Source organism: Pristis pectinata, chromosome 16, assembly GCF_009764475.1.
Source record: "Pristis pectinata isolate sPriPec2 chromosome 16, sPriPec2.1.pri, whole genome shotgun sequence".
NCBI lineage: Eukaryota > Metazoa > Chordata > Chondrichthyes > Rhinopristiformes > Pristidae > Pristis > Pristis pectinata.
Window position 1 is genome coordinate 3,264,979 of NC_067420.1, and position 25,841 is coordinate 3,290,819.

Here is a 25,841-nt window from a genome sequence, read left to right on the forward strand (position 1 = left end):
TCTTAAAGCCATGGAAAAAAAATAGTCATGAAAATTAGAAAACCAAGTTTCCCATCCTGAACACAAACAATAAAATTGATAACATTTTTTCTGAATTCCAGTCAGTTGGGGAGTAGACAGCAAAACAAAAGGCCTCTTCCATAGTTTGGGAAATTGATGACAAAAGGATGCAGTTTGAGGATTATAAAAGGGAATCCTTTTCATTAAAACCTTTCAGTTCTACTTTAAAAATATCAAAGCTATAGGAAATAATACTAAAATAGTAAGTAGTTTCAGTTAAATCGCACCCACATATTCATTTTGATCTTGTAATTTAAAACACTTAGCTTTAAAACAGCAGCAAAGCTCTTGGCTCCAAGAACGCATGAAGTTTTATTTAATTTGGTATACATATTTTACTCACTCTTTGCACAGAGTTTGTGTAGAAAGTAGATACTGTTCTGTACTAACAGTCAATTATCATAATCTGTCCAAACCAGCTGTATGTTAAATTTGAATCCTGCAGTGTTCTAATCATTTACAAAAAGAATAAAACCATGAAAGCAGTCAAAGGCACAGTTTGAAGAGAAATTCTTCTTGCATTGAGTTTCTTTGCACTACTTCAAACAATGGCCAAATGATTTAGCGAGACTAGTCACTATATTTTGAATTTTCAGATTCAACATTGTTGCTGTTATTTTTCAAAGAACCCTTGAGCTAAACCTTCACTGTTAATGTACGTCTCCCAAGGTAAACGAAGGGATCACGTTCCTAAAGAAACTTTCATTAGGCAGATTATTTCCCACAGAAAAATTTCAGTTTGGTGTTTAGCATGAAGAAAGTGGTGGAGTTGGAGGGAGAGTCAGAGGTGGTTCACTGAACCACACTCACCGGTATTTTCGAAGCAGATCCTGTTCGTTGATTAGCGATCACCAGATGTAGTTCATTGACTTGTGATAGCCAGTTGGTTCTGCTCTACCAGTTTGTTAGAATGGGAACTTGCTGCTCTCCACAGTGTCATCATTGCCAAGTAGCCAACTCATAAGCAGCCTATCCTTCTCATTGCCAGGTGGTGATCCGGTGCGTGGAATGTTTATTCCGGTCTGGTGTCACGCGAAGTGAAACACATTCCCCTCCCATCATTGCAGTAAGTGAAGAATCCAGTTAAATAAAACTCTGCTGTGGCGAAGTAGAAAACACAAAATGCTGGAAAAACTCAGCACACCAGCCAGTGTCTGTGGAAAGAGAAACAGTTAACGTTTCGGGTCTGGAACCATTTGTCAGATCCGAGAAAGAGTAACGAGTTAGTCGAGGTAGCAGAGGAGGTGGGGGAGGGCAGTGGGCACAACAAAGGGAAGTTCTCTGAAAGGGTGAAATCAGCAGCTAAGGTCCTTTGCGTAATGTGTTGAGAATGTTGTAAAATCTGTAAAGTTGTGTAGTCTGGCCTTCTGGGTTAGGCCAGATTATACAAATGAAAGAAAAAGGGTAAAAAAGGTTGGGAGGCAAAAATGCCGAGTCATAGAACAGTACAGGAACAGGCCCTTCGGCCCACCATGTCTGTGCCAACCATGCTGCCGATTCAAACTGCACACCTGCCGGCACGTGGTCCACATCCCTCCATTCTCTGCCTGTTCATGTGCCTGTCTAAATGCCTCTTAAACATTGCCATTGTATCTGCTTCCAGTACTTGGCCCGGCAGTGTGTTTCAGGCACCCACCACTCTGTGCAATACAAAAACTAGCCCCCCCTCCCCCCCACCTTAAAGTATTTGACATTTCCGCCCTGGGAAAAAGACTCTATCCACAGTGCCTATGCCTCTCAGAATTTGAAATACCTCTATCAGTTGCTCTTCAGCCTCTGTTGTTCCAGAGAAAACAATCCACGTTTGTCCAACCTCTCTTTATCACTAATACTCTCTAATCCAGGCAGCATCCTGGTAAACCTCCTCTGCACCCTCTCCAAAGTCTCCACATCCATTCTGTAAATGAAGCAACCAGAACTGCAAATGTGGCCTAACCAAAGTTTTATACTGCTGCAACGTGACTTCCCGACTTTTATACTCAACACCTCAACCAATGAATTGGCAAGTATGCCAACACAGCTTCTTTCCCACCCTATGTACTTATGTTGCTGCTTTCAGGAAACAAGGCACTTGCACCCCAAGATCCGCCTGTACATCATTGCTCCCAAGGTCCTGTACTCTTCTCTTACATTTGACCTCTCAAATTGCAAACCTCACACTACTCTGGATTAAACTCCATCTGCCATTTCATTGCCCACATTTCCAACTGTTCTATATCCTGCTGGATCCTTTGACAACCTTCCTCCTTATCCACAACTTAGTCAATTTTTGTGTCGTCCATAAACTTGCTAATCATCCCACGTACATCTTTGTCTAAATCATTTATATATATCAGAAATAAATGAGGTCCCAGCACTGATCCTTGTAGAACACCACTGGTCTCAGACCTCCAGTTAGAATAACACCCCTCCACCACTAACCTCTGTGTTCTAAGGCCAAGCCAATTTTGAATCCATTCTACCAAGTCTTCATGTATCCCATGTGCCTTGATCTTCTGGATTAGGCTACCACAAGAGACCTTGTCAAAAGCTTTACTAAAGTCCATGTATACAACATCCACTGCCCTAACCTTAACAATAACCTTTATCACCTCCTCAATATAAATACTTCTGATACAAGTGAAAGAAAGAGCAAGTCATCTAATGTTGAAGAAATAGTGCTGCAGGCTGCAACATTCCCAGACTAAAAGCTGATGTTCCTCAAGCTTGTATGGGGTCTCATTTTAACGTGCAAAGAGGCCACAGAGAGGTCAGAATGGGTGAGGGATAGTGACCTAAAGTGACAGGCAACTGGAAGCTCAGGATCATTCCTGCAGACTGAACACAGATGCTCTGCAAAGCAATCACTCAATTTGTGTTTGCTTTCTCTAACGTTTCACCCTGCATTGGGGTTGGTCAAACTTAAGGTGAAGAAATCTCATCTCAATCCCAAAAAGCTGACCCCATTATTGAGACTCTGAACCCTGGTTCGAGACAGCTCTGCCAGGAGAAGCATTAACGCATTCAATTGGAAGTGTGAGGATAGGAATTTATAATCATGAACTTGTACAGGATGTCCATGCACATGTAATATTTAGTATTTTATGATAGTTACTAAGCCACTTGATAAACTATGGGACATTATATTGAAGGTAAACTATTAACTTACTGAGTGGGTTGAATGGGAAATGGAATTTTTCATCACAGTTTGCTTCCAGTAGGGTTTGGTTTTACATAAAAGAATCCACCTTGAGCACATGAAATAGCCAGAACTCCATTTTGTTTCCAGAGGTGACCCTGTACCAGACCTCTGCAGCCCCCTACAGAAAGGATAGTGAAAAGATCATGGCATGAGCAACACAAAATGCACCCATTCCTACTGTTCTGGAATTTCAGCACCAAGAAAATAACCACCCATCAGTCTGTCCCTTCCCACCGTTCTACCTCCCCAAGATCTAGGAACTCCATGAGGAAGCACTGATGGGTAAACATCCATCAAGCTTCCACGTCCTTGTGTAGAGGTACTTATATGACCATTTTGTTCCTTGTTTTTGTATCTTCTTGGGCAATCCCTTGCAACATAGGCCAGATGTGCACCCAGAGTGGAGGGTCAGGAACGTGGGTCAGCGTGCATCTACAGCTGGCTTCCAGGAACAATGCCAGGTCCTGTGGAAAGGGGAAGTGGGTGAAAAGCAAGGAGGTAAACTGTGCATTAGCCGATACGCATGCTTATGAGTACATGTGTCTACGTAGCACAACTGCTGATTGGCAGCTATCCATTTGCCCATCTTTTCTACATAATAAAAGATGTTTTACATTGTCATTTGGGTAGTTGACGTTGACATCGTCAGTTATGTTAAAGGCTCCTTGGATACATCTCCATAATTACAGATGTCTGTGTTGTGATGCCTGCAAAAGCAAACGCTGGAAAAGTGGAGCCAGCATTGTCTACGCTGGGTTAAGATGGGCAAACACTGACCTCTGCGGTTAGTCAATGCAATTAGTTGTTAAAGGTGTTTAATATCCAACTTTCAACCATGTGGTGGGGAAATTGGTCTGGTCTCCATTTAGCAGATTTCTTAATGACATGGCTGAGAACAAAAACTCATCATAAGAGAACATTGTAAAAGTACAAAGGACTGCAGATGTTGGAATCTAGATGAAAAACACGATGATGCTGGAGGAACTCAGCAGGCCAGGCAGCATCCGTGGAGAAAAGCAGGCGGTTAATGTTTCAGGTCAAGATCCTTCAAGGACTGAAGATAGGAAAGGGGAAGCCCAATATATAGGAGGGAAAAGCAGAGCAGTGATAGGTGGACAAAAGAAGGGAGGCGGGGTGGGCACAGGGTGGTGGTAGGTAGATGTAGATAAGAGATGGTGATAGGCAGGTGCGGGGGAGAAGGGGGGAGCGGATCCACGGGGAGATGGGTCAAAGGTAAGGCAGATAAAAGGGGGTAGAAAAAAGAGAGATAGGCTGGGAAAGTGAAGAAGAGAAGAGGCGTTATTGGGGGTGGGGGAGGAAGGGGGGTGGGGATTACTTAAAGTGGGAGAATTCAATGTTGATGCCGTTAGGCTGCAGGGCTCCAAGACAGAAAATGAGGTGCTGTTCCTCCAGTTTGCGCTTGGACTTCTCCTGGCAGTGGAGGAGACCGAGGACTGACATATCAGTGATAGTGTGGGAGGGTGAGTTGAAGTGACTGGGAACAGGGAGATGCAGATCGCAGTAAAAGTACATCAGTGAGGGGCAGGGTGTAAATATTAAACAGTAAAATCATGCAAACCCAGTTCTGTGCAAGTGGAAATATAAAGTAAAACATTTCAACTCACCAGACCAGGGACTTTCACATTCATACAACATCCACTCATCCGAGTGGAGCATGGAACCACATCGAGTGGTCCAAGGACGCCGTGGTTTAATCTGTACTGGGCATGAGGTAGTAATGCAGTTCTCAGGAGGCAGTAGTCTGAGGTATACACAGCAATGCAGCTTCTTGTTCCCTTCACCTTCAAAACAGTTGAACAGAAATACTTACATATTTTTGAATTAGAAGGCTGTCATTTAGGGGATTTCAAACTTAATAGTCAGGCAAACATGCTAACTAATTTGTTCCACAAACAGCAATTCATCTTTTAGTATATTTGGTTCAGGGAGGAACACTGGGTCCGAATACCAAGACGACTCTGAATTGGTGGAATATTATATAATCACCTGAGAAAACTCACTGAGGACGAAAGTCTGCCGTCTTTCCCCGATTTGGCTACACGTCAATTCCAGACCCACAGCAACAGGTTTGACATTTAACTGTCCTCTGAAATGGGCTGGCAAACCTTTCTTTTGTAGCAAACAGCTAAAACAAAACTGAACTAGAAGAAACACCCAATATTAATCTTGCCATTGAATTTAGATAAAACAAAAGGCACACTCGAATCTATCTTGAAAAGTCCACCTCGTAAACATCTTATCACCTGTCAAAATTGTCATAACCACAGAACCATTCAACTAGAGCTACAGATTCCATCACCATTCCCGGATGTCTCATAATCCAGCAGGTCAGACCCTCCAGAGGGGGCAATACAGAACTCTACAGTCAGAAGAGCGGGGCTGACACCTCAACATTGACCCCACACCCCATGAAATCTCAAAGATGGGCAAGGAACCCCCCTGCAGACAACTACCTGCCCCTCTCCTCCAACTAATGAACCAGTATTCTACATGATGCCCAATACCTAAATGAGGCACTGAATGTATCATAGAACACAAGGTAGGGGAGTCTAAAGCTAAAGAGCTTACCTTTAAAGGGAGGGAAGAAATTCAAAGGGGACCCGAGGGGCAACTTTTTCCACACAGAGGGTGGTGGATATATGGAACGAGCTGCCGTAGGAATGTGGATGAGAGGGATATGGGCCAAACACAAATAAATGGGACTAGCTCAGTTTGGCAACTTGGTTGGCATGGACAAGTTAAGCCAAAGTGCCTGTTTCCATGCTGCACAACTCTACATGCCCAATTCCCATCACTAAGCTGACGAAGTCTTGAAGAATATAACTGCTGTATTGCATCAACCAATGCAATGATTGAAATGATGCAAGTCCAGCAGTTCTGTTGGAAATGCATCCATTCATAATGGCATTGGTAGAGTGGTTCACCACACAGTGCTGTTTTTGCACTGAGGAAATTTCATCTGATGAGGGATAAATGTAACCTCAAGGTCCACATATTCCTCACTCAGGGAACCAAGCCAGGTTCAATGAGTGTAGAACTGAATGCCCAGAGAACTATCACAAACATCTAAAACTTGTTGAAGCTGCAAAGTATTTACGTGCATGTCATCGCCAGGACTAAACAATCCCACTACCAACATACCAGATCTGTAGTGCTGCCACACCCAGTAGTGAATGCTGGTGGATAATTAAACATCTGATGGAAGCAAGATCTCCATCAACATTCCCATCATCAGCGATAGGCAAGCCCCGTAACTTAGTGCAAAAGTCAGAAGTGCAAGGCAGAAACGATTGCAACCATTCTCAGCCAGACGAACCCCATAAGATAATCCACCATGTCAGCTATTTCAATTTACTCCACATAATATCAAGAAATAGTTGAATGCACTGGGTACAACAAAGGCTTTAGTCCCAACAGCTTGGTTGTAAGCTGAAGATCTGCTTCAGAAGTAGCTTCATCTCTAGCTCAGCTGTTCATATCCAGCTCCAGGACTGGCATCTAATGGACTGTATGCAAACTTCCGCAGGTTTGTCTTGGCAACAAAAACAGGACAAACCAGTTTCATTTATTACTGTCCCATCAGTCTATTTGCAACGAAAATTATGGAAGATGTCAGGGACAATATTTTCAACCTGTACTTATCAATCATCTGCACAATGATGCCCGGTTTGGGTTTCACCGGGACTGCGAGACTCCAGACCTCAAACAGACTTGGTCCAAAATAGACAAGGAGGATAAGTTCTAGAGGTAGCATTAAATAGAGTACGACATCAAGCAACCTGAACAAAGTTGAAGTCAGAGGATCAAGAGAAAGACTCAAGTGCCTGGAGTCATGCCCAAAGAGACGTGGGTGTGATGGTTGCAAACCAACCCTGTGTCACAGAACATCGTGGCAAAAGTTCCTCAAGGCAGCGTCTTTGGCCAAACCACCTTCGTCCAGGTTTCTGCCATTAGATCAGAAGTGGGGTTGTCTGCTGATGACTGCTTTGGGTTAATTTAATTTGCAACTCTTAATGCAATGGAGCAGTCCACAACTATGTGCAGCTACAATTTGAACAAGTGCCAGATATTGACCTTTCCTAAGAGTGTCTAACCAACCTGCATTACAGATCACCGAATCGCTCAACAGCCTGGGGTCATCACTAAACAGGAAGTTCACTGGACCACACATATAAACACAATGGTTAAAACAGTAGGTCACAGGTGGATATTCTGACATGACTCCCAAAGCTCTTGCACCACCTACAAAACTACTTCGAAATGTGATGCAATACTCTCCATGACACTGACAACAGTCAAGTAGCTCAATGTCATTGAAGACAGTGGAGGACAGTGAAGAAGGCTGTCTAAGGTTACAACAGGATCTAGGTCAACTGAGAAAGTGGACAAAGCAATGACTGATGGAGTCTAACTCAGACAAGTGCAAAGTGATACATTTTGGGAAGTTAAACCAGGGCAGAACATACACAGTGAATGACACAGCCCTGGAGCATGTTGTAGAACAGAGAGAACTTGGGGTATAAGTAAACCCCTGAAAGTGGTGACACAGGTAGTCAAGGTAGTGAAGAAGGTTAATGGCATACTTGCCTTCATCAGGTGGGGCACTGAATACAGGAACTGGGACGTAATAATACAGCAGTACAAGATATTGGCGAGACTGCACCTGGAATATTGGGTGCAGTTCTGGTTTTCAGATTATAGGAAGGACATGATTAAGATAGAGGGGGAGCAGGAAAGATTCACAAGGATGTTGCTGGGACTGGAGGGCTTGAGTTATAGGAAGAGACTGGACAGGCTGGGACTGTTTTCCCTGGAGCGAAGGAGGCCGAGGGGTGGCCTTATAGAGGTTTATAAAATTATGAGGGGCATACATAAGGTGGATGGTCACAGTCGTTTTCCCAAGGTAAGGGAGTCTCAAACTAGAGGGCAAAGGTTTAAGGTGAGAGGGGAAAGATTTAAAGGGGACCTGAGGGTGGTGGGTATATGGAACGAGCTGCCAGGTACAATTACAACATTTAAAAGACTTTTGGACAGGTACATAGAAAAGGGCAAAGAGGGATATGGGCCAAATGCAGACAAATGGACTAGCTCAGGAAGGCACCTTGATCAGCATGAATGAGTTGGGTCAAAGATCCTGTTCCAGTGCTGTGTAACTATGACAAAGCAGGGTGATCAGCACCTCAACCACGTTTACTTCCTTGACCACTGGCACCCTCTGGCGACAGGTTACGGCAGCAACCTGACACATCTTCTTTGGCAATATCTCTGACGTTTGCAAGTTCAGCCACCTAGGACAAGGGAAGCAGGCACAAGAAAAATCCACTACCTTCAAGTCATGTATCACTTGGATCTGATATCACAAGTGTTGACCTTTCATGAATGCTGGGTCAAAATCCTGCACATCTCTACCAAGTTTCACAGCGAGAACACTTCCACCGCAAATGCTGCAGTGGTTGAACAAAGGGGTTCATCATAACCATCTCCAGAGCCACGAGGAGTGCAGTACCTGAACTCAGAAAATGAATAAATATTGTGCATTAGTCCCACCAATATGTTTGGTATCACATCAATACGTTGCTTGTTAATCTCAATGTCCTCCTGGGCAGCCTCATATCTTTCAATCTAAATGAGCTTCAACTCATCCAAAATTCCACGTCGCTAATCCAGTTTTGTAGTTCACCTACCAGCCCTGTGGTCATTAACCTACACTGGTTAATGTCCCATCAATACCGCTTATGTTAAAACTGATTGTGATGCTGAAAACAGCCTTGCTCCATTTCTCACCTCGACAGTGGACAACGTGGATTTTTTTAATTCTGGAGTCTGTCTGTTTCCTGTTCACTGTTCCAGACTCTGTAATCTGCTTGACAAGGGACAAATTATGTAGTGCAGAGAACAAGAAATAATTCACAGCAGATAGGATCAAATCGCACATTCCGGACAAACCTTTCCACATCCGCTTCACCCACCTGTCCTGCCCAGAATGATGTGGCACAGAAGGACGTAATGTATGTTCCTGTTCTCTGGTGCAGCCATAAATTGGTCCCACCCTCCTGCTCAACACCCATAACCTGTAAAATATTCATCAATTTTACAATTTGTCTTTTTCCTAATTACAAAGTTGTGTTTTCCAGTTTCATTAAAATGGATAATCCAGCATTTATGGGATTTTGGTGCAGCCAAACCAGCAGACTTTCTGGAGTAATGGATTTTACTTCTATTGATACTCCAACACACTTTAATTTCACTTTTTTTAAAAAACATGTTACACAAGAGTATAACACACTTTTCAGTGAACCTGGGGAGTTTAAACCAGCTGAAGCATTCAAGCACTCTGGATCTTGGCTCTGGCAGCAAACCTACCTACATTCCTGACCCCAGGTATTCCCCTCTGGCCCACAATACAGAGCCCCAGCTCTGGCCACACTCTGCTTGCACTCCAGAACCTCTCCTCACACTGCAAGGTAACATGTGAACCAGATGCCAAACCATCAGGATCTCCAAACAATCAGGTATCAGAGTTTTACCATATCGATCCTTGTGCTGTTGTAAACAGTTTATTTACCCCATTGAAACCATTCATGATTTTGAGCACTTCCATCAAAACTCCTCTTGACCCTCTTTGATCCAAGGAGAAGAGTTTCTCAGTATCTTTACCTTTTCCTTCATACCAGGTAGCACACAAATAAATCTTCCTCGCTTATTTTCCAAGGACATATCTGCCACAATGGAACTGCAGCAGGTGATGAGTGAATGAACACGAGCTAAATCAATTTGACCACAGAGAAACATAGAAAACCTACAGCACATACAGGCCCTTCGGCACACAAAGCTGTGCCGAACACGTCCCTACCTTAGAAATTACTAGGCTTACCCATAGCCCTCTATTTTACTCAGCTCCATGTACCTATCCAAAAGTCTCTCAAAAGACCCTATCGTATCCACCTCCACCACCGTTGCCAGCAGCCCATTCCACACACTCACCACTCTCTGAGTACAAAACATACCCCTGACATCTCCTCTGTACCTACTCCCCAGCACCTTAAACCTGTGTCCTCTTGTGGCAACCATTTCAGCCCCAGGAAAAAGCCTCTGACTATCCACATGATCAATGCCTCTTATAATCTTATACACCTCTATCAGGTCCCCCCTCATCCTCCGTCGCTCCAAGGAGAAAAGGCCAAGTTCGCTCAACTTGTTTTCATAAGACATGCTCCCCAATCCAGGCAGCATCCTTGTAAATCTCCTCTGCACCCTCTCTATGGCTTCCACATCTTTCCTGTAGTGAGGTGACCAGAACTGAGCACGGTACTCCAAGTGGGGTCTGAGCAATCGAGCTGTTGTACACCTGGTGCATCTACATCACAACATTTCATGAGAGGGATCATCCCTAAGTGTTTACAGAGACAGTCTTGACTTTTCGTTGAGGATATCTTTCATCAGTTTGCATGTCCCCACCATTGTGCTAAATTAGATAAATACAGAGCAGATATAGCATTTCCAAACTGGGCATTTCCATGAGGATCTGTTAGCCATCAGTAGCAACGGAATTGTATTCCAGCATAATCTGAAACCTCACTGCCTGGCAAATCTTTCGCTCTCCCTTTATCATCGAGCCAGAGGATAAAAAACTAGTTCAATGAGTAAAGGAGGATGTCACGAGTAGCATCTCCAAAATTGAGAGATCAATTCAGTGAAGACGCAACAAGGGAGTACATACTTACTACAGCAGCATGCAACAAGCACTAACCAGTCGCACACCAACCGATCTCAGACAGTTGTGAATGATGGTGGATAATTAACCAGCTAATAGGAGGCAAAGTCTCCAAGAACATCATTGTCCAGAATGGAGGAGGGGCCCAGCAGAGCGAAGAGGGCTAGGTTGATGCCTTTACCATTAGCTTCTACCAGAAGTGCCAATTGGATAATCTTTCTTGGTTTCCTCCCAAGGTCCCTGTCATCACTGTTAGTCAGTCTTCAGCCAATAAGGCCTGGGGATGTATTGGCCATTACATTCTTTAGCGTGATTTTCTTACTAATACTAATTTCCGATGGTTCCTCGGCATCATGAGGTTCCTGGCTCCCTAACGTTTCAAGAATGTTACTTGTCATCACAGAAGAGGATACACAATGTATTTGTTTAATTGCTCTGCCAGTTCTCCATTATAAATTCTCTTTTCTGGTTGGAGGCAAAGTACACTTGACCTCACTTTTCTTTTCTTTTCACATATTTGTAGAAATTTTTAGAACCCACTTCTATGTCGCCTGCAACTTTAGCTCATATCCTCAATTTTAGCTCTCAAGTCAATTTCTTTATCCTTCTTTGGTGAAATCTAATCTGCTCCCAATACTCAGGTGTTCTCCTTTGTCTGGCAATCTTATGCAAGTCCTCTTTGGACCTAACACTCTCCTTAACTTCTTTTATTAGCTATGTTTAGTGTATTTTTGCACTAAGCAGGGATGTACAACTTCAGTAGTCTTGCATTTGTTTCTAATATTTCAGCCACTGCCTAACTACTGTCATATCTTTTAATTAAACCCCCAGTCTATCATAGTCAACTTATTCATCAGACCTTCACAGTTTCCTTAGTTTTAGATTGAATTATTTCACCTTTCTTCAAAATCCTATCATGTTATGATCACTCTTCCCCAATGGATGATAAGATTATTAACCAATCCTTTGTTGCAGAATGAAACAGCCGATTCCCAATTTGTCTGCTTTACATTTGGTCCAAAAAACCACCTTGCACACAGTTCAGGAATTTTTCCTCCAGAGCATTATTGCTGATTTGGTTTGGCCTATCTTTATGCAGATTAAAGCCAGCTGTGAAGTTAAAGAGATGGGTCGGACTGGAAGCTCAATATTCCAGGCTACAGAATCTTCAGACATGATTGGGTAGGGGGCAGGGGAGTGCAAGAGGTGGTGGATTTGCTATTGTGAATAAGGAGTCCACTATGACAGTTATGAGGCAGGACATGCTAGGGTTAGATGGGGACAAAAATGGGGACAATCACTTTACTACAAGCCTCCTAACAGTCAGCAGGAGATAGAAGAGCAGCTATGTAGCCAAATCACAGAGAGATGCAAGGTTGTAGTGGAAAAGGATTACAACTTCGCCAATATTTACTGGGACTGTTTTAGTGTTAAGGCTCGGGGGGGGGGATGGAATTATTAAGGTGCCTCCTGGAGAATATTATATATACAGTCAGTACATAAGCAGTTCTACTGGAGAAGGGGCAGTACTGCAGAATGTAGCCAGGCAAGTGGTTGAAGTGTTAGTGGGGGAGCAATTTGGAGATGGTGACTATGATTCTGTAAGCTTCAAGGGAGTTATGAAAGGGGGCAAGATAGTCCAGAAATTAAGGCGTTGAATTAAGGGAGGTTGATTTCAATATCATAAGACAGGAGCTGGCAAATTTAGACTGGGTGCAGCTACTTACACCCATCCATCAAGTGGGAGCCCTTTAAAAGTGAAATATCAACTCGGGACCAATGTGCTTCTGTAAGGGTGAAAGGTAAGGGCAGTAACTCCGAGGAAACCCTGGATGTCAAGGAACATTGAAAGCTGGATAAAGAGAAAAAGAAGCATATGACAGGTATAGAGCACTGGAACTAGGGGAGGCTCTTCAGGTGTATTGTGTGTGTGTGTGTGTGTGTGTGTGTGTGTGTGTGTGTTTATGGAAATTAGGAAGGAACACAAAATATCACTGGCAAACAAAATTAAGAAAAATCTAGAGGATAACCAGAGAAAGAGTAGGGCTCATTAACGACCAAAAGTGGCAATCTGTGTGTGGAGCAGAGGATGTAGGTCAGGTCTCAAGTGAGTAGTTCTCCTGTGTATTCACTAAGAAACATTGTATTTGGAGAATTCAGAGGGGGGGAATAGTGAAATACTAGAATGTATTAAAAAGGAGGTATTAGAAGTCTTAATGGGCTTGAAGGCGGATAAATCCCAAGAGCCTGATGAGATCTATCACAGGCTGCTGTGGAAGACAAGGGAGGAGACTGCCGAGCCACTGACAGAGATAGTTTTAAACCTGTGCTGGGCACAGGTCAGGTTCCAGATGTGCGAATGGTCAGCACATGTGGAAGCTTTGTTCAAGAAGGGTAATAGGGACGAGCCAGGTAAATGCAGGCCTGAAAATCAAAAAGTTACAAATGCTGGAAATCTGAAATAAAAACAGAAAATGCTGGAAACACTCAGCAGGTCAGGCAGCATCTGTGGAGAGAGATTAATTTCACATTTCACGTCCAGGACCCTTCAGCTGATTGGGAAAGAGTAAACTTTCAAATAATGCCTTGTATACCATAATCTATCAACACATTGTAAAAAGCAGTTCTCCTCTTACTGACCCCTGGAGAATAGTGTTGTTTACTCTGAACATTTACCATGCATCGCTGCTCCTGGTTTTCTGTCCCTTGGCCAATTTAATCTTCATGCCTTCGATGTCCCTTAAATGCCACAGGCATTAATTTTACTAGGCAGTTTAGCATTGAAGAAAACTGGAAGAGATCAAGCCGTTTCATTTGGTATGGTAAAACTAGCACTATTAGCATTTCGCAATCTATAGCTCCCCCTCATGTCAAAATCAGTTTTGCAAGTTCTGAACATTGTTTTTAAATTGACACAAATTCATTTATTATCCTTCTTCACAGAGATAAATGAGAAGATCAGATAGATAGAAATAATCACACAAGCAGAAATAATCCTTAAAGCAAGTCCTGAACCTTACCTATATAACCATGTGCTTGGACCCAGAAACATTGTACAGGCTCCTTGGGTATACGCATGCAACAATCTACTGGATTTGATTTCAATTGGGACCTCCTCAGCCAATATTTTCCACAGGCCCATTTTACAATTCTCCATTAAATCTGGATCTCTAAAAGTAAAGAAAAACAAAACATGCAGCAATGGTACAATCACACGTACGTTTTCCAAAACGATGAAACTTGAGGCAGAAGACATTTAGTTTGCATTCCTTTCAAACAATAGTGTGCAAATGTAATAATCACAATGACTGGCTTATAATGTACTCAGCAGTGATGTTAGAAAGTCATTGTTCATCAAGGCATAAATAGAGACATACAACACAGAATCAGGCCCCTCGGCCCACCAAATCCATGCCAACCTTCAACCACACAGTTACACTAGCCTCCACTTCTTCCCCATTCTCATTATTCTCCCCCAGTTCCCGAGCCCTCAGTATAATCCGTGCTGAACTGCTGGAGACGTTGAGATCCTCTCAAAAGACAAACAAGACAGAATTGTAGAAATTTATGACACAGATGTCTATGCCCACTGAAATGATCCTTAGCCTAATCCATTTGGTTATTAAATGGTTACATAGGTACCTTTTAAAATTTCAGATAGTTCCAGACCTATAGTGCTCACTGAAAAGAAAATTTCCTCAAACCCTTCCTTAATCCTTCTACCAATTAACTTTAGTCAATGCCACTTAGTTATTGCCTTCTCTGCTAAAAGGAATAGATAATTTCTGCTCACCCTGTCCAGGTCCCACATAATTCGATTCACTCAGGCTCCTTTATCCCAAAGAAAAGAACCAAAGTTTCGCCAGTCTCCCCCTCAGAGGTATAAATCCTCAGGCCTGGCATGAGAAATAGAAGCAGGAGGAGGCCATTCAATATGATCAGGGCTAATTTTTTAATCTCAGTGCCACTTTCCTGCACTAACTAATAGAGAAGTTGCAAGAATTTAGGGACAGTGTGCCCTGCTGAAGGTGAAAGGAAAAGATGTTAAGGTGAGGGAACCTTGGATGGGAAAGGTTATTGAAGGTTTGATCAGGAACAAAAGGACGCACACGGCAGGTATAGGCAGCTACTATCAAATGAGTCCCTTGAGGGTGTAGGGAAGTACTTAAGGAAACTAGGAGAGCAAAAGGAGGTCATGAAATATCCTTGGCGGGTAAGATTAAGGAGAATCCTAAGCCATTCTGCAAGTATATTAGGAGCAAGAGGGTAGCTGAGGAAAAAAGTAAGTCCCCTTAGGGACCAAAAGGGTAATCTGGGCGTGGAGCCAGGCGATGTGAGCAAAGTCCTAAATGAATACTTCTCGTCTGAATTCACCAAGGAGAAGGACATGGAGGAAAGCGAGTTCAGGGACGGATATGGCATTGGCTGGACCATGTGAGTTTTAAGAAGGTGAAAGTTTTCCAACACAAATTCCCAGGGCTGGATAAGCTCTATCCCAGAATGGAATGGGAAACAAGGGAGGAGATTGCTGGGCCTTGATGGAGATTTTTGCATCTTCATTAGCCACAGGCAAGGTACCAGAAGACTGGAGGATCGCTGGAATAAACCAAGTAACTACAGGCTGGTGAGCCTTGCGGTCAGTGGTAGGGATATTACTGGAGAAAATTCTGAGGGATAGGATTATGTTCACTTGGAAAAGCAGGGACTAGTTAGGGATATTCAGCATGGCGTCGTGAGGGGGAAATCCTGTCTCACTAATTTGAATGAGTTTCTTTGAGGAGGTAACCAAGGAGATTGATGAAAGCTCGGCAGTAGGTGTTGTCTATAAGGACTTAAGGCATTTGACAAGGTCCTGCATGGTAGGCTGGTCCAGACTGTTAAGGCAAATGGGATCCAAGGCAAGCTGGCTGATTGGATCCAAAACTGGCTTGGTGATAGCAGGCAGAGGGGAGTGGAGGAAGTCTATGGTCAGTGATGGACAACAGGAATCAGTGCTAAGAGCTCTGCTGTTTGTGCTAGATGTGAATGCAGAGGAATGATTAGTTTTGGTGGCGTTGTGGATAGCAAGGAAGGTTGTCTAAGGCTACGGCAGGACGGAGATCAGACGGAAAGCAGGGCAGAGCATTGTCAATGGAATTTAATTGATGCACGTTGAGAAGTCAGTTAGGGGTATGACATATACAGTAAGTGGTAGAGCACTAAGGAACATTGATGAACAGAGAGACCTAGGGGTCCAACTCCATAGTTCCCTGAAAGTGGCAACACAGATGGATAGGGTGGTGAAGAAGGCCTGTGGCACACTTGCCTTCATAAGTCAGGGCACAGAATACAAGAGTTGGGATGTTCTGTTGCAACTTTACAAAACACTGGTTAGGCCACACTTGGGAGGATTGCAATGCAGCTCTGGACTGTACACTATAGAAAGGATACGATTGTGCTGGAGTGATTGCAGAGGAAATTCACCAGGATGTTGCCTGGATTGGAGGATTTTAGTTACAGGGAGATGTTGAATAGGCTGGATTTGTTTTCCCCGGAGTGAAGAAGGTTGAGAGGTGACCTGATAGAGGTATATAAGACGATGAGACCTTTGGCCTACCAAACAGAGGCAAGTTAGATGCTGTCCAACTAAAACGGACTTAAAGACATGGAATTGAGCACATACCATGTACATAAGAAGCAGGAATGGGAGCAGGCCATGTGCTCCTTCAATCCTGCTCCACCATTCATCACAACCATGGATGTTCTTCTACCTGAACTCCATTTCCCATATCTCTTGATTCCCTTGATGCCTAGAAATTCATCAATCTCTGGCTCGAATGAACATAACAGAGGAGCTTCCAAGGTAGAGGATTCCAAAGATTCACTACTCGCTGAGTGAAGAAGCTTCTCATCTCGATCCTAAATAGGCCGCTCATTGTTCCCAAACTGAACCCCTTGGTCCAGCTTCCTAAGCCAGTGGAAGCACCCTGCCTGCATCTAGCACGTCAAACCCTTCTAGAGTTTTGTAAATTTCAACGAAATCTCCTCTCATTCTTTTGAACTCTAAAGAATAGAAACGAAACCTGCTGGCCTGCAGTGCTTCGTACTATACCTGTATTCTCTTACGCAATGGAGTCTCAGAGAACTAAGTCCAGTTTTTTTTTGAAAAAAATGACAATGTCCATAAAGAGCTAATAAATTGCACAAAAATAAGAGACAACATTTGTCATAAGACTGAGCAGAATCAGCACAGTTTACTTTTCTGTGTGTTGTCGTTGTTGCATCCTTCGTTATTGATTCCAGCACTCTCCACCAGCAGTAGGGAAAATTCTGGAATCAATAATGGAGAACATAATCACAGATTACCTGGAAAAGAAAAATAAAACTAAGCAGAATCAGCATAGATCTATGAAATGGAAATCATGTTTGACTAATCTATCAGAGTTCTTTGAGAGTGCAAGGAGTAAGATGTGTTCATTGTGTTCAGTTCTGGTCGCCTCATTATAGGAAGGATGTGGAAGCTTTAGAGAGGGTGCAGAGGAGATTTACCAGGATGTTGCCTGGATTGGAGAGCATGTCCTATGAGGATAGGTTGAGTGAGCTAGGGCTTTTCTCTTTGGAGAGAAGGATGAGAGGTGACCTGATAGAGGTCTACAAGATGATAAGAGGCATAGATCGAGTGGACAGTCAGAGACTTTTTCTCAGGGTGACAATGGCTAACACGAGGGGGCATAATTTTAAGGTGATTGGAGGAAAATATAAGGGGCATGTCAGAGTTGAGTTTTTTTTACACAGAGAGTGGTGGGTGCGTGGAAAGCACTGCCAGCAGAGGTTGTGGGAGAAGATACATTAGGGACGTTTAAGAGACTCTTAGATAGCCACATGAATGATAGAAAAATGAGGAGCTATGTGGGAGGGAAGGGTTGGATAGATATTAGAGCAGGATAAAATGTCGGCACAACATCGTGGGAGTCAAAAGATGTGTGAAAGAGAAGGGTCTACAGGAAAATAATCAGAAAGGATTGATTGGATTGGTCTGAGAGCTTCCTTGTATGTTGACAGAATATATGATATCCCATTTGTGAAAATAATTAACAAAAAAAACTAAAAGTAAAAATATATCAATTTCTCTTTTGACCAAATTATATGAAAGCATACAAAATATAATAAAATAGAATTCTGTGAAGGTCTTGTTGTTACCCCTGATATTAAAGAATGGGATAAAGGCAGAAGAGAGGAAGAACTTTAGTACAGAAAATTAGAAGTAAAATCACTTTGAGTGGCGATAAGAAACATTGGTGGGAAGGCACGAGGAAGGCGTGCCAATGTCTTTACTTTCTTAGGAGATTAAGGAGGTTCAGCTTGTCACCGAACACTCTAACAAACTTCTACAGATGTACTGTTGAAAGTATCCTGACTAGTTGCATCACGGTCTGGTACGGCAATTTGAATGCACAGGAATGCAAGAAGCTGCAGAGAGCGGTGGACTCATGGGCACATCCCTCCCCTGCACCGGGAGTATCTACAGGAGGTGCTGCCTCAAGAAGGCAACATCCATCATCAAAGATCCCCACCATTCGGGCCATGCCGTCTTCTCACAGCTCCCATCGGGCAGGAGGTACAGAAGCCTGAAGTCCCACACCACCAGGTTCAGGAACAGCTACTTCCCTTCAACCATTCAGTTCTTGAACCAACCGGCACAACCCTAATCACTGCAGTTTAGCAACACTATGACCACTTTGATCACTTTGCACTAAAATGTACTTTGTACCTTTTTGTTCTAATTGTGTTCTTTCTTGCAAAAGTTGTGTATAATTTGTTTAATTTGTTTTTCTTGTGAGTGCTGCTTATCTGATGCTGTGCGCCTGTGATGCTGCTGCAAGTCAGTTTTTTGTTGCACCTGTGCACACATGTACTTGTGCACGTGACAATCACAATAAACTTGAACTCTAAACTAAATCAACATCTAAACACCACTGGTAACACTGGGCACAGTATAACTCAGGAAATTAGAGGTGCGTAAATCATACAATAATCATTGAGTGCTTTAATCTACAATATAGACTGGGCAAACCTGCCTTACTGGTTCCCTTTACTTGTTCCCACCTACTTTAAGAAGACCACTATCATCCCGGTATCTAAAAAAAACAAGGTGTGGCGACTCACTGTTTAGTCAGTCGAACCGGCATGTTTTTATGGGGAAAAGTTAGATCAAACAGGTAGAGAGGCTTTAGGGAAGGAGAAGCAGAATACAGGCTGTAAAAGTAGTAAGGTAGATGGACTGAAGTGTGTTTACTTAAATGCAAGAAGTGTCAGCAATAAGGGGGATGAACTGAGGGCTTGGATAAGTATGGGGGACTATGATATCGTGGCTATTACTGAGACGTGGCTGACGTCAGGAGAGGAGTGGATATTGAATATTCCTGGTTTTCGGTGTTTTAAGAGGGATAGGGAAGGGGGGAGAAGAGATGGAGGGGTGCCGATACTGATCAGGGACACTGTTACTGCTGTGGGAAAGATGGATGTTGTAGAAGGATCATCTCTAGAGTCTGTATGGGTGGAATTAAGGAACAAGAAAGGAGCAGTTACTCTACTAGGAGTATTCTATAGGCCCCCCGGTAGCAGTAGAGATATAGAGGAGCAGATTGGCAGGCAGTGTTTGGAGAGAAGCAGAAATAACAGGGTTGTTATAATGGGAAACTTCAACTTCCCAAATATAGACTGGAACCTGCTTAGTGCCAAAGGTTTGGATGGGACGGAATTTGTTAAGTGTGTCCAGGAAGGATTCCTGACGCAGTATGTTGACAGGCCGACTAGAGGGAATGCCATGTTAGATCTAGTTTTAGGAAATGAACCGGGACAGGTGAAGGATCTATTGGTGGGTGAGCATTTGGGTGACAGTGACCATTGCTCCATAACCTTTAAAATTGTCATGGACAGGGACAGGTGCAGAGAGGACAAGAGGTTTTTCAATTGGGGAAGGGCTAACTACGAGGCTATAAGGAGAGAACTTGGAAGTGTAAATTGGGATATCCTTTTTCAAGGAAAATGTACCATGGGGATGTGGTTGATATTCAGGGATCTTATGCAAGATGTTAGGGATAAATATTTCCCGGTGAGGCAGAGAAGGAATGGCAGGGTGAAGGAACCGTGGGTGACGAGAGAGGTGGAACGACTTGTTAGGGAGAAGAAGGTAGCACACGTGAGGTATAAGCAGCAAGGTTCAGACAGGGCCCGTGAGGAATATAGGGTAGCGAGGAAGGAACTTAAGAAAGGGCTGAGGAGAGCTAGAAGGGGACATGAAAAGGCTTTGGCAAGTAGGGTTAAGGAAAATCCCAAGGCCTTTTTCAAGTACGTGAAGGGTAGGAGGATGGCTAGGGTGAAGGTAGGTCCGATTAAGGACAAAGGTGGGAGAATTTGCCTGGAGGCGGCGGACGTGGGAGAAGTTCTGAATGAGTACTTCTCTTCGATATTCACCAGGGAGAGGGGTCTTGATGATGCGGAAGGGAGTGCTGGTAGGGGTAATGTTCTCGAGGTTGTTGATATCAAGAGAGAGGATGTGTTGAAGTTGTTAAATAATATTAAGACAGATAAATCTCCAGGGCCTGACGGGATTTTCCCCAGGCTGCTTCGAGAGGCTAGGGAGGAGATTGCTGAACCGCTGGTAAGGATCTTTGAGTCCTCGTTGTCTACGGGGGTGGTGCCGGAGGATTGGAGGGTTGCGAATGTGGTCCCCTTGTTCAAAAAAGGTAATAGGGATAGGCCAGGGAATTATAGACCGGTGAGTCTTACGTGTGGTGGGTAAGCTGTTAGAAAGGATTCTAAGGGATAGGATTTATGAACACCTTGAGAATCATGGACTGATTAGGGACAGCCAGCATGGCTTTGTGAAGGGAAGATCTTGCCTCACAAGCCTGATAGAGTTCTTTGAGGAGGTGACCAGGAAGATTGATGAGGGCAGTGCGGTGGATGTGGTTTACATGGATTTTAGTAAGGCATTTGATAAGGTTCCTCATGGTAGGCTTCTTCAGAAGGTCAGAGGCCAAGGGATCCAAGGAAGCTTGGCTGTGTGGATTAGGAATTGGCTTGCATGTAGAAAGCAGAGGGTTGTGGTGGAAGGAGTGCCCTCGGATTGGAAGGCAGTGACTAGTGGTGTCCCGCAGGGATCGGTTCTGGGACCTCTACTTTCTGTGATGTTTATAGATGACTTAGATGAGGGGGTGGAGGGCTGGGTTAGTAAGTTTGCGGACGACACTAAGACAGGCGGTGTTGTGGATAGTGTGGAGGGCTGTCGGAGCTTACAGAGGGATATTGATAGGATGCAGAGCTGGGCTGACAAGTGGCAGATGGAGTTCAATCCGGAGAAGTGTGAGGTGGTACACTTTGGAAGGACAAACTCCAGGGCAGAGTACTGGGTGAATGGCAAGGTACTTGGCAGTGTGGAGGAGCAGAGGGATCAGGGGGTTCATATTCACAGTTCATTGAAAGTTGCCTCACAGGTGGAAAGAGCAGTTAAGAAGGCCTATGGGATGTTAGCTTTCATAAGTCGCAGGACTGAGTTTAAGAGCCGTGAGGTGATGATGCAGCTTTACAAAACTCTAGTTAGGCCACACTTAGAGTACTGTGTTCAGTTCTGGTCGCCTCATTATAGGAAGGATATAGAGGCATTGGAGAGGGTGCAGAGGAGATTTACCAGGATGCTGCCTGGATTGGAGAGTATTGAATATGAGGAGAGGCTTAAGGTGCTAGGACTTTATTCACTGGAGACATGATAGAGGTATATAAAATATTGAGAGGAATAGATAGAGTAGACAGTCAGCGTCTCCTTCCCAGGGCACCAATGCTCAAGACGAGAGGTCATGGCTTTAAGGTTATGGGTGGGAGGTTCAGGGGAGATGTCAGAGGGAGGTTTTTCACCCAAAGAGTGGTTGGTGCATGGAATGCACTGCCTGGGGTGGTGGTGGAGGCAGATACATTGAACAGGTTCAAGAGCTTGTTGGATAGGCATATGGAGGAACGTGAGATAGAGGGATATGCGGGAGGAAGGGGTTAGGTAGTGTGAGGGTGGTCTGATGGACAGCACAACATGGTGGGCCGAAGGGCCTGTTTTGTGCTGTATGGTTCTATGGGCCTCGTCTTTCCCGAGCGACGGGGAGAACCCGCGTGCAGGAAAGTCTTGATGACGTAGTACTTACGTCATTGCCGGTTGCATTGGGCGGGAACAGTCTCCCTTAAAGGGCCCGTGCGAGGCGGGAAAATAAACCAGTTCTGTTCGACAATCCTCCGACTACCGTCTTGTTTTATTTCGCGGTAGCAACCGCTACATTGGTGACCCCGACGGTCCAAACGGATTTTAGACCCGCGCAATGGCCGACAGCGCAGCAGCCAACGCAGTGGCCCTCAAGCTGCCCACCTTTTGGACACTTCGGCCCAGCGTCTGGTTTGACCAGGCCGAAGCGCAATTCCACCTTCGGCAGATCACCTCCGACTCCACGAAGTACTACCATGTGGTTAGCTCTCTGGACCAAGAGACAGCTGCCCAGGTTGGAGACTTCATCCAGTCGCCTCCGGAGGAAGATAAGTACCCGGCTTTCAAAGACCTTTTGATTCGGACCTTCAGCCTCTCCTCTCGTGAGCGTGCCACCCGCCTGTTTCATCTGAACGGCCTGGGGAACAGATCCCCATCTGCCCTAATGAATGAGATGCTGGCATTGGCCGAGGGACACAAGCCATGCTTGATGTTCGAACAGGCCTTCCTCGAACAGCTCCCTGATGATATCCACCTGTTGTTAGCTGACGCCGACTTCAGCAACCCCCGTGAGGTGGCCGCCCAGGCAGGTGTCCTGTGGAGGGCCAAGCACGAGAGCAGTTCGTCCGTCAGTCAAATCACCAGGCCGCGAGCCCAACACCCGCCTCGCCCGGCCCCAGCAACCGAGCAACCACACCCCAGGAACGCAGACGACGACACGGGTGACCAGCTGTGCTTCTACCATCAGAAGTGGGGTGCGGAGGCCCATCGATGCCGCCCACCCTGCAAGTTTCAGGGAAACGCCAGGGCCAGCCGCCGCTGATGGCTACGGCGGCTAGCCGCTGACAGAGCCTCCTATTCGTTCAGGACAAGAAATCTGGACGGCGTTTCCTCGTTGATACTGGAGCGGAGGTCAGTATTTTGCCCCCGACCGGCCGCGACACTCATAACAGGCCACCCGGTCCTCTACTCAATGCCGCCAACGGTACAACGATACAGTCTTTCGGCACCCGTACACTTCAATTACAATTCGGCGGCAGCCGTTTTACCTGGACCTTTACTCTTGCCACCGTCGCCCGACCACTCCTAGGAGCCGATTTCCTTCGGGCCCACAACCTGTTAGTCGACCTGCGAGGGAAGCGGTTAGTCCACTCTAGCACCTTCCAGACCTATCCCTTGGGAGAAATCAGCACACCAGCCCCGCGCCTGGACTCCATTTCCCTTTCTGGCGACAATTTCGCCAAGCTCCTAGCCGAATTCCCATCAATTTTGGCACCTTCGTTTACGCATTCTAGGCCCAAACACGGGGTACGACACCACATCATTACTACAGGGCCACCCCTTTATGCCCGAGCACGACGATTACCTCCAGACAAGCTCCGCCTGGCAAAGGAAGAGTTCCGTCACATGGAGGAGCTAGGGATTGTTCGCAGGTCAGACAGCCCCTGGGCCTCCCCCCTGCACGTGGTCCCCAAAGCCACCGGAGGGTGGAGGCCCTGCGGCGACTACCGCAGGCTGAATGACGCCACCACCCCAGACCGCTATCCCATCCCTCACATCCAGGACTTTGCAGCGAACTTACACGGGGCCCGCATCTTTTCCAAAGTGGACCTCGTTCGGGGATACCACCAAATCCCGGTCCATCCGGATGACGTCCCCAAGACTGCGATTATCACCCCATTCGGCCTGTTTGAATTCCTTCGGATGCCGTTCGGCCTTAAGAACGCCGCGCAGACCTTCCAGCGGCTGATGGACGCGGTAGGCCGAGACCCGGACTTCGTGTTCATTTACTTAGATGACATACTGATCGCCAGCCGTAACCGCCAGGAACACCTTTCCCACCTCTGCCAGCTGTATTCCTGCCTCTGCGATTTCGGCCTCACGATCAACCCGTCCAAGTGCCAATTCGGACTTGACTCTATCGATTTCCTCGGCCACAAAATCACCAGCGACGGGGCAACACCCCTACCCGCCAAGGTGGACGCTATCCGCCATTTTGCCTGCCCCAACATGGTCAAAGGCCTACAGGAATTCCTTGGGATTGTCAACTTTTACCATCGGTTCATCCCTGCAGCAGCCCGTATCATGCGCCCTCTGTTCTCGCTGCTGGCTGGTAAGGGCAAGGACATCACCTGGACTGACGAGGCTGCAGCTGCTTTCGTTAAGGCCAAAGATGCCCTGGCAGACGCCACGATGCTTGTACACCCTAGGACTGACGTCCCAACCGCCCTCACGGTAGACGTATCCAACACCGCGGTGGGTGGGGTACTGGAACAGCTACTCGAAGGCCGCTGGCAACCCTTGGCATTTTTCAGCAAGCACCTTAGACAGCCCGAACTGAAGTACAGCGCTTTTGATCAGGAACTTCTAGCACTGTATCTGGCGGTCCGGCATTTCCGATACTTTCTAGAAGGCAGGCCTTTCACCGCTTTCACCGATCATAAGCCTTTGTCCTTTGCCTTCTCCAAAGTCTCCGATCCCTGGTCAGCTCATCAGCAGAGACATTTATCCTACATTTCCGAATTCACAACTCACATCCAACATGTCTCCGGAAAGGATAATGTCGTTGCTGATGCACTTTCCAGACCGACCATCCACAACCTATCCTTGGGTGTCGACTACACGGCCCTAGCTGACGCACAGCAGGCCGACGACGAACTGCCCAGCTACAGAACCGCAGTCTCGGGCCTGCAGCTCCGAGATTTCTTGGTTGGTCCAGGTCAGCGGACCCTACTTTGCGACGTTGCAACTGGTCAGCCCCACCCTATAGTCCCTGCAGCCTGGCGGAGACGCGTTTTTGACTCGGTACATGGGTTGGCGCACCCGTCCATCAGATCAACTGTCCGACTGGTCGCCAGCACGTTTGTCTGGCATGGCCTGCGCAAACAGGTCAGTGAGTGGGCCAGGACTTGTCCGCACTGCCAGACGTCAAAAATCCAGCGACACACCAAGGTCCCGCCACAGCAGTTCGAGCCTACCTGTAGGAGGTTCGACCACATACACGTCGACCTCGTGGGCCCTCTGCCGGTTTCAAGAGGAGCCCGGTACCTCCTTACCATCGTGGACCGGTTCACGAGGTGGCCTGAGGCAACCCCCCTGACTGACATCACAACTGATTCCTGTGCCTGGGCGCTGCTCACAACTTGGGTCTCACGTTTTGGTGTTCCGGCCCACATCACTTCAGACAGAGGCACCCAATTCACTTCCAGTCTCTGGGCTGCATTAGCGAACCTGCTAGGGACGATACTCAATCAAACGGGTTGGTGGAACGTTTTCACCGCCATCTGAAATCAGCCTTGATGGCCTACCTGAAGGGTCCTAACCGGGTTGACGAGCTGCCTTGGGTCCTGCTCGGCATACGCACTGCCCCCAAAGAAGACCTCCGCACTTCGTCAGCTGAGCTTGTGTACGGGGCGCCCCTGGTTGTCCCCGGGGATTTCATACCTGACCTTCGGGACCAAGGGGAACAACCCCCAGCAGTCCTACAAAGACTGCGCGAGAAGCTTGTCAACTTGGCCCCGATTCCCACCTCACGGCACGGTCAAGCCCCATCCTGCCAGCCCAAGGATCTACGGGACTGTAAGTTTGTTTTCGTTCGCAGGGGCACACCTCGGGCGCCGTTGCAACGACCATATGAG

At 45.8% G+C, this 25,841-nt stretch overlaps 1 protein-coding gene and 1 long non-coding RNA gene across 2 annotated transcripts in view; both read right to left on the reverse strand.

The window, feature by feature from the left end:
- Positions 1 to 1,075: 1,075 nt before the first annotated feature.
- acot8 (acyl-CoA thioesterase 8) overlaps positions 1,076 to 25,841 on the reverse strand; it is a 32,674-nt gene continuing 7,908 nt past the window's right edge. Inside the window, 9 exon segments of the mRNA XM_052031657.1 lie at positions 1,076 to 1,214; positions 3,209 to 3,359; positions 4,867 to 4,910; positions 4,912 to 4,950; positions 4,952 to 5,014; positions 5,016 to 5,043; positions 13,997 to 14,070; positions 14,072 to 14,146; positions 14,406 to 14,506. Coding sequence (XP_051887617.1) covers positions 3,241 to 3,359; positions 4,867 to 4,910; positions 4,912 to 4,950; positions 4,952 to 5,014; positions 5,016 to 5,043; positions 13,997 to 14,070; positions 14,072 to 14,146; positions 14,406 to 14,506 — 543 coding nt within the window. The 3' untranslated portion in view covers positions 1,076 to 1,214; positions 3,209 to 3,240.
- On the reverse strand, positions 9,082 to 13,766 carry LOC127578949 (uncharacterized). Its single transcript, XR_007957600.1, has 3 exons — positions 13,653 to 13,766; positions 9,232 to 9,333; positions 9,082 to 9,122 (listed from the first exon to the last, which is right to left on the reverse strand). It is a non-coding gene; the product is annotated as an uncharacterized LOC127578949 (long non-coding RNA).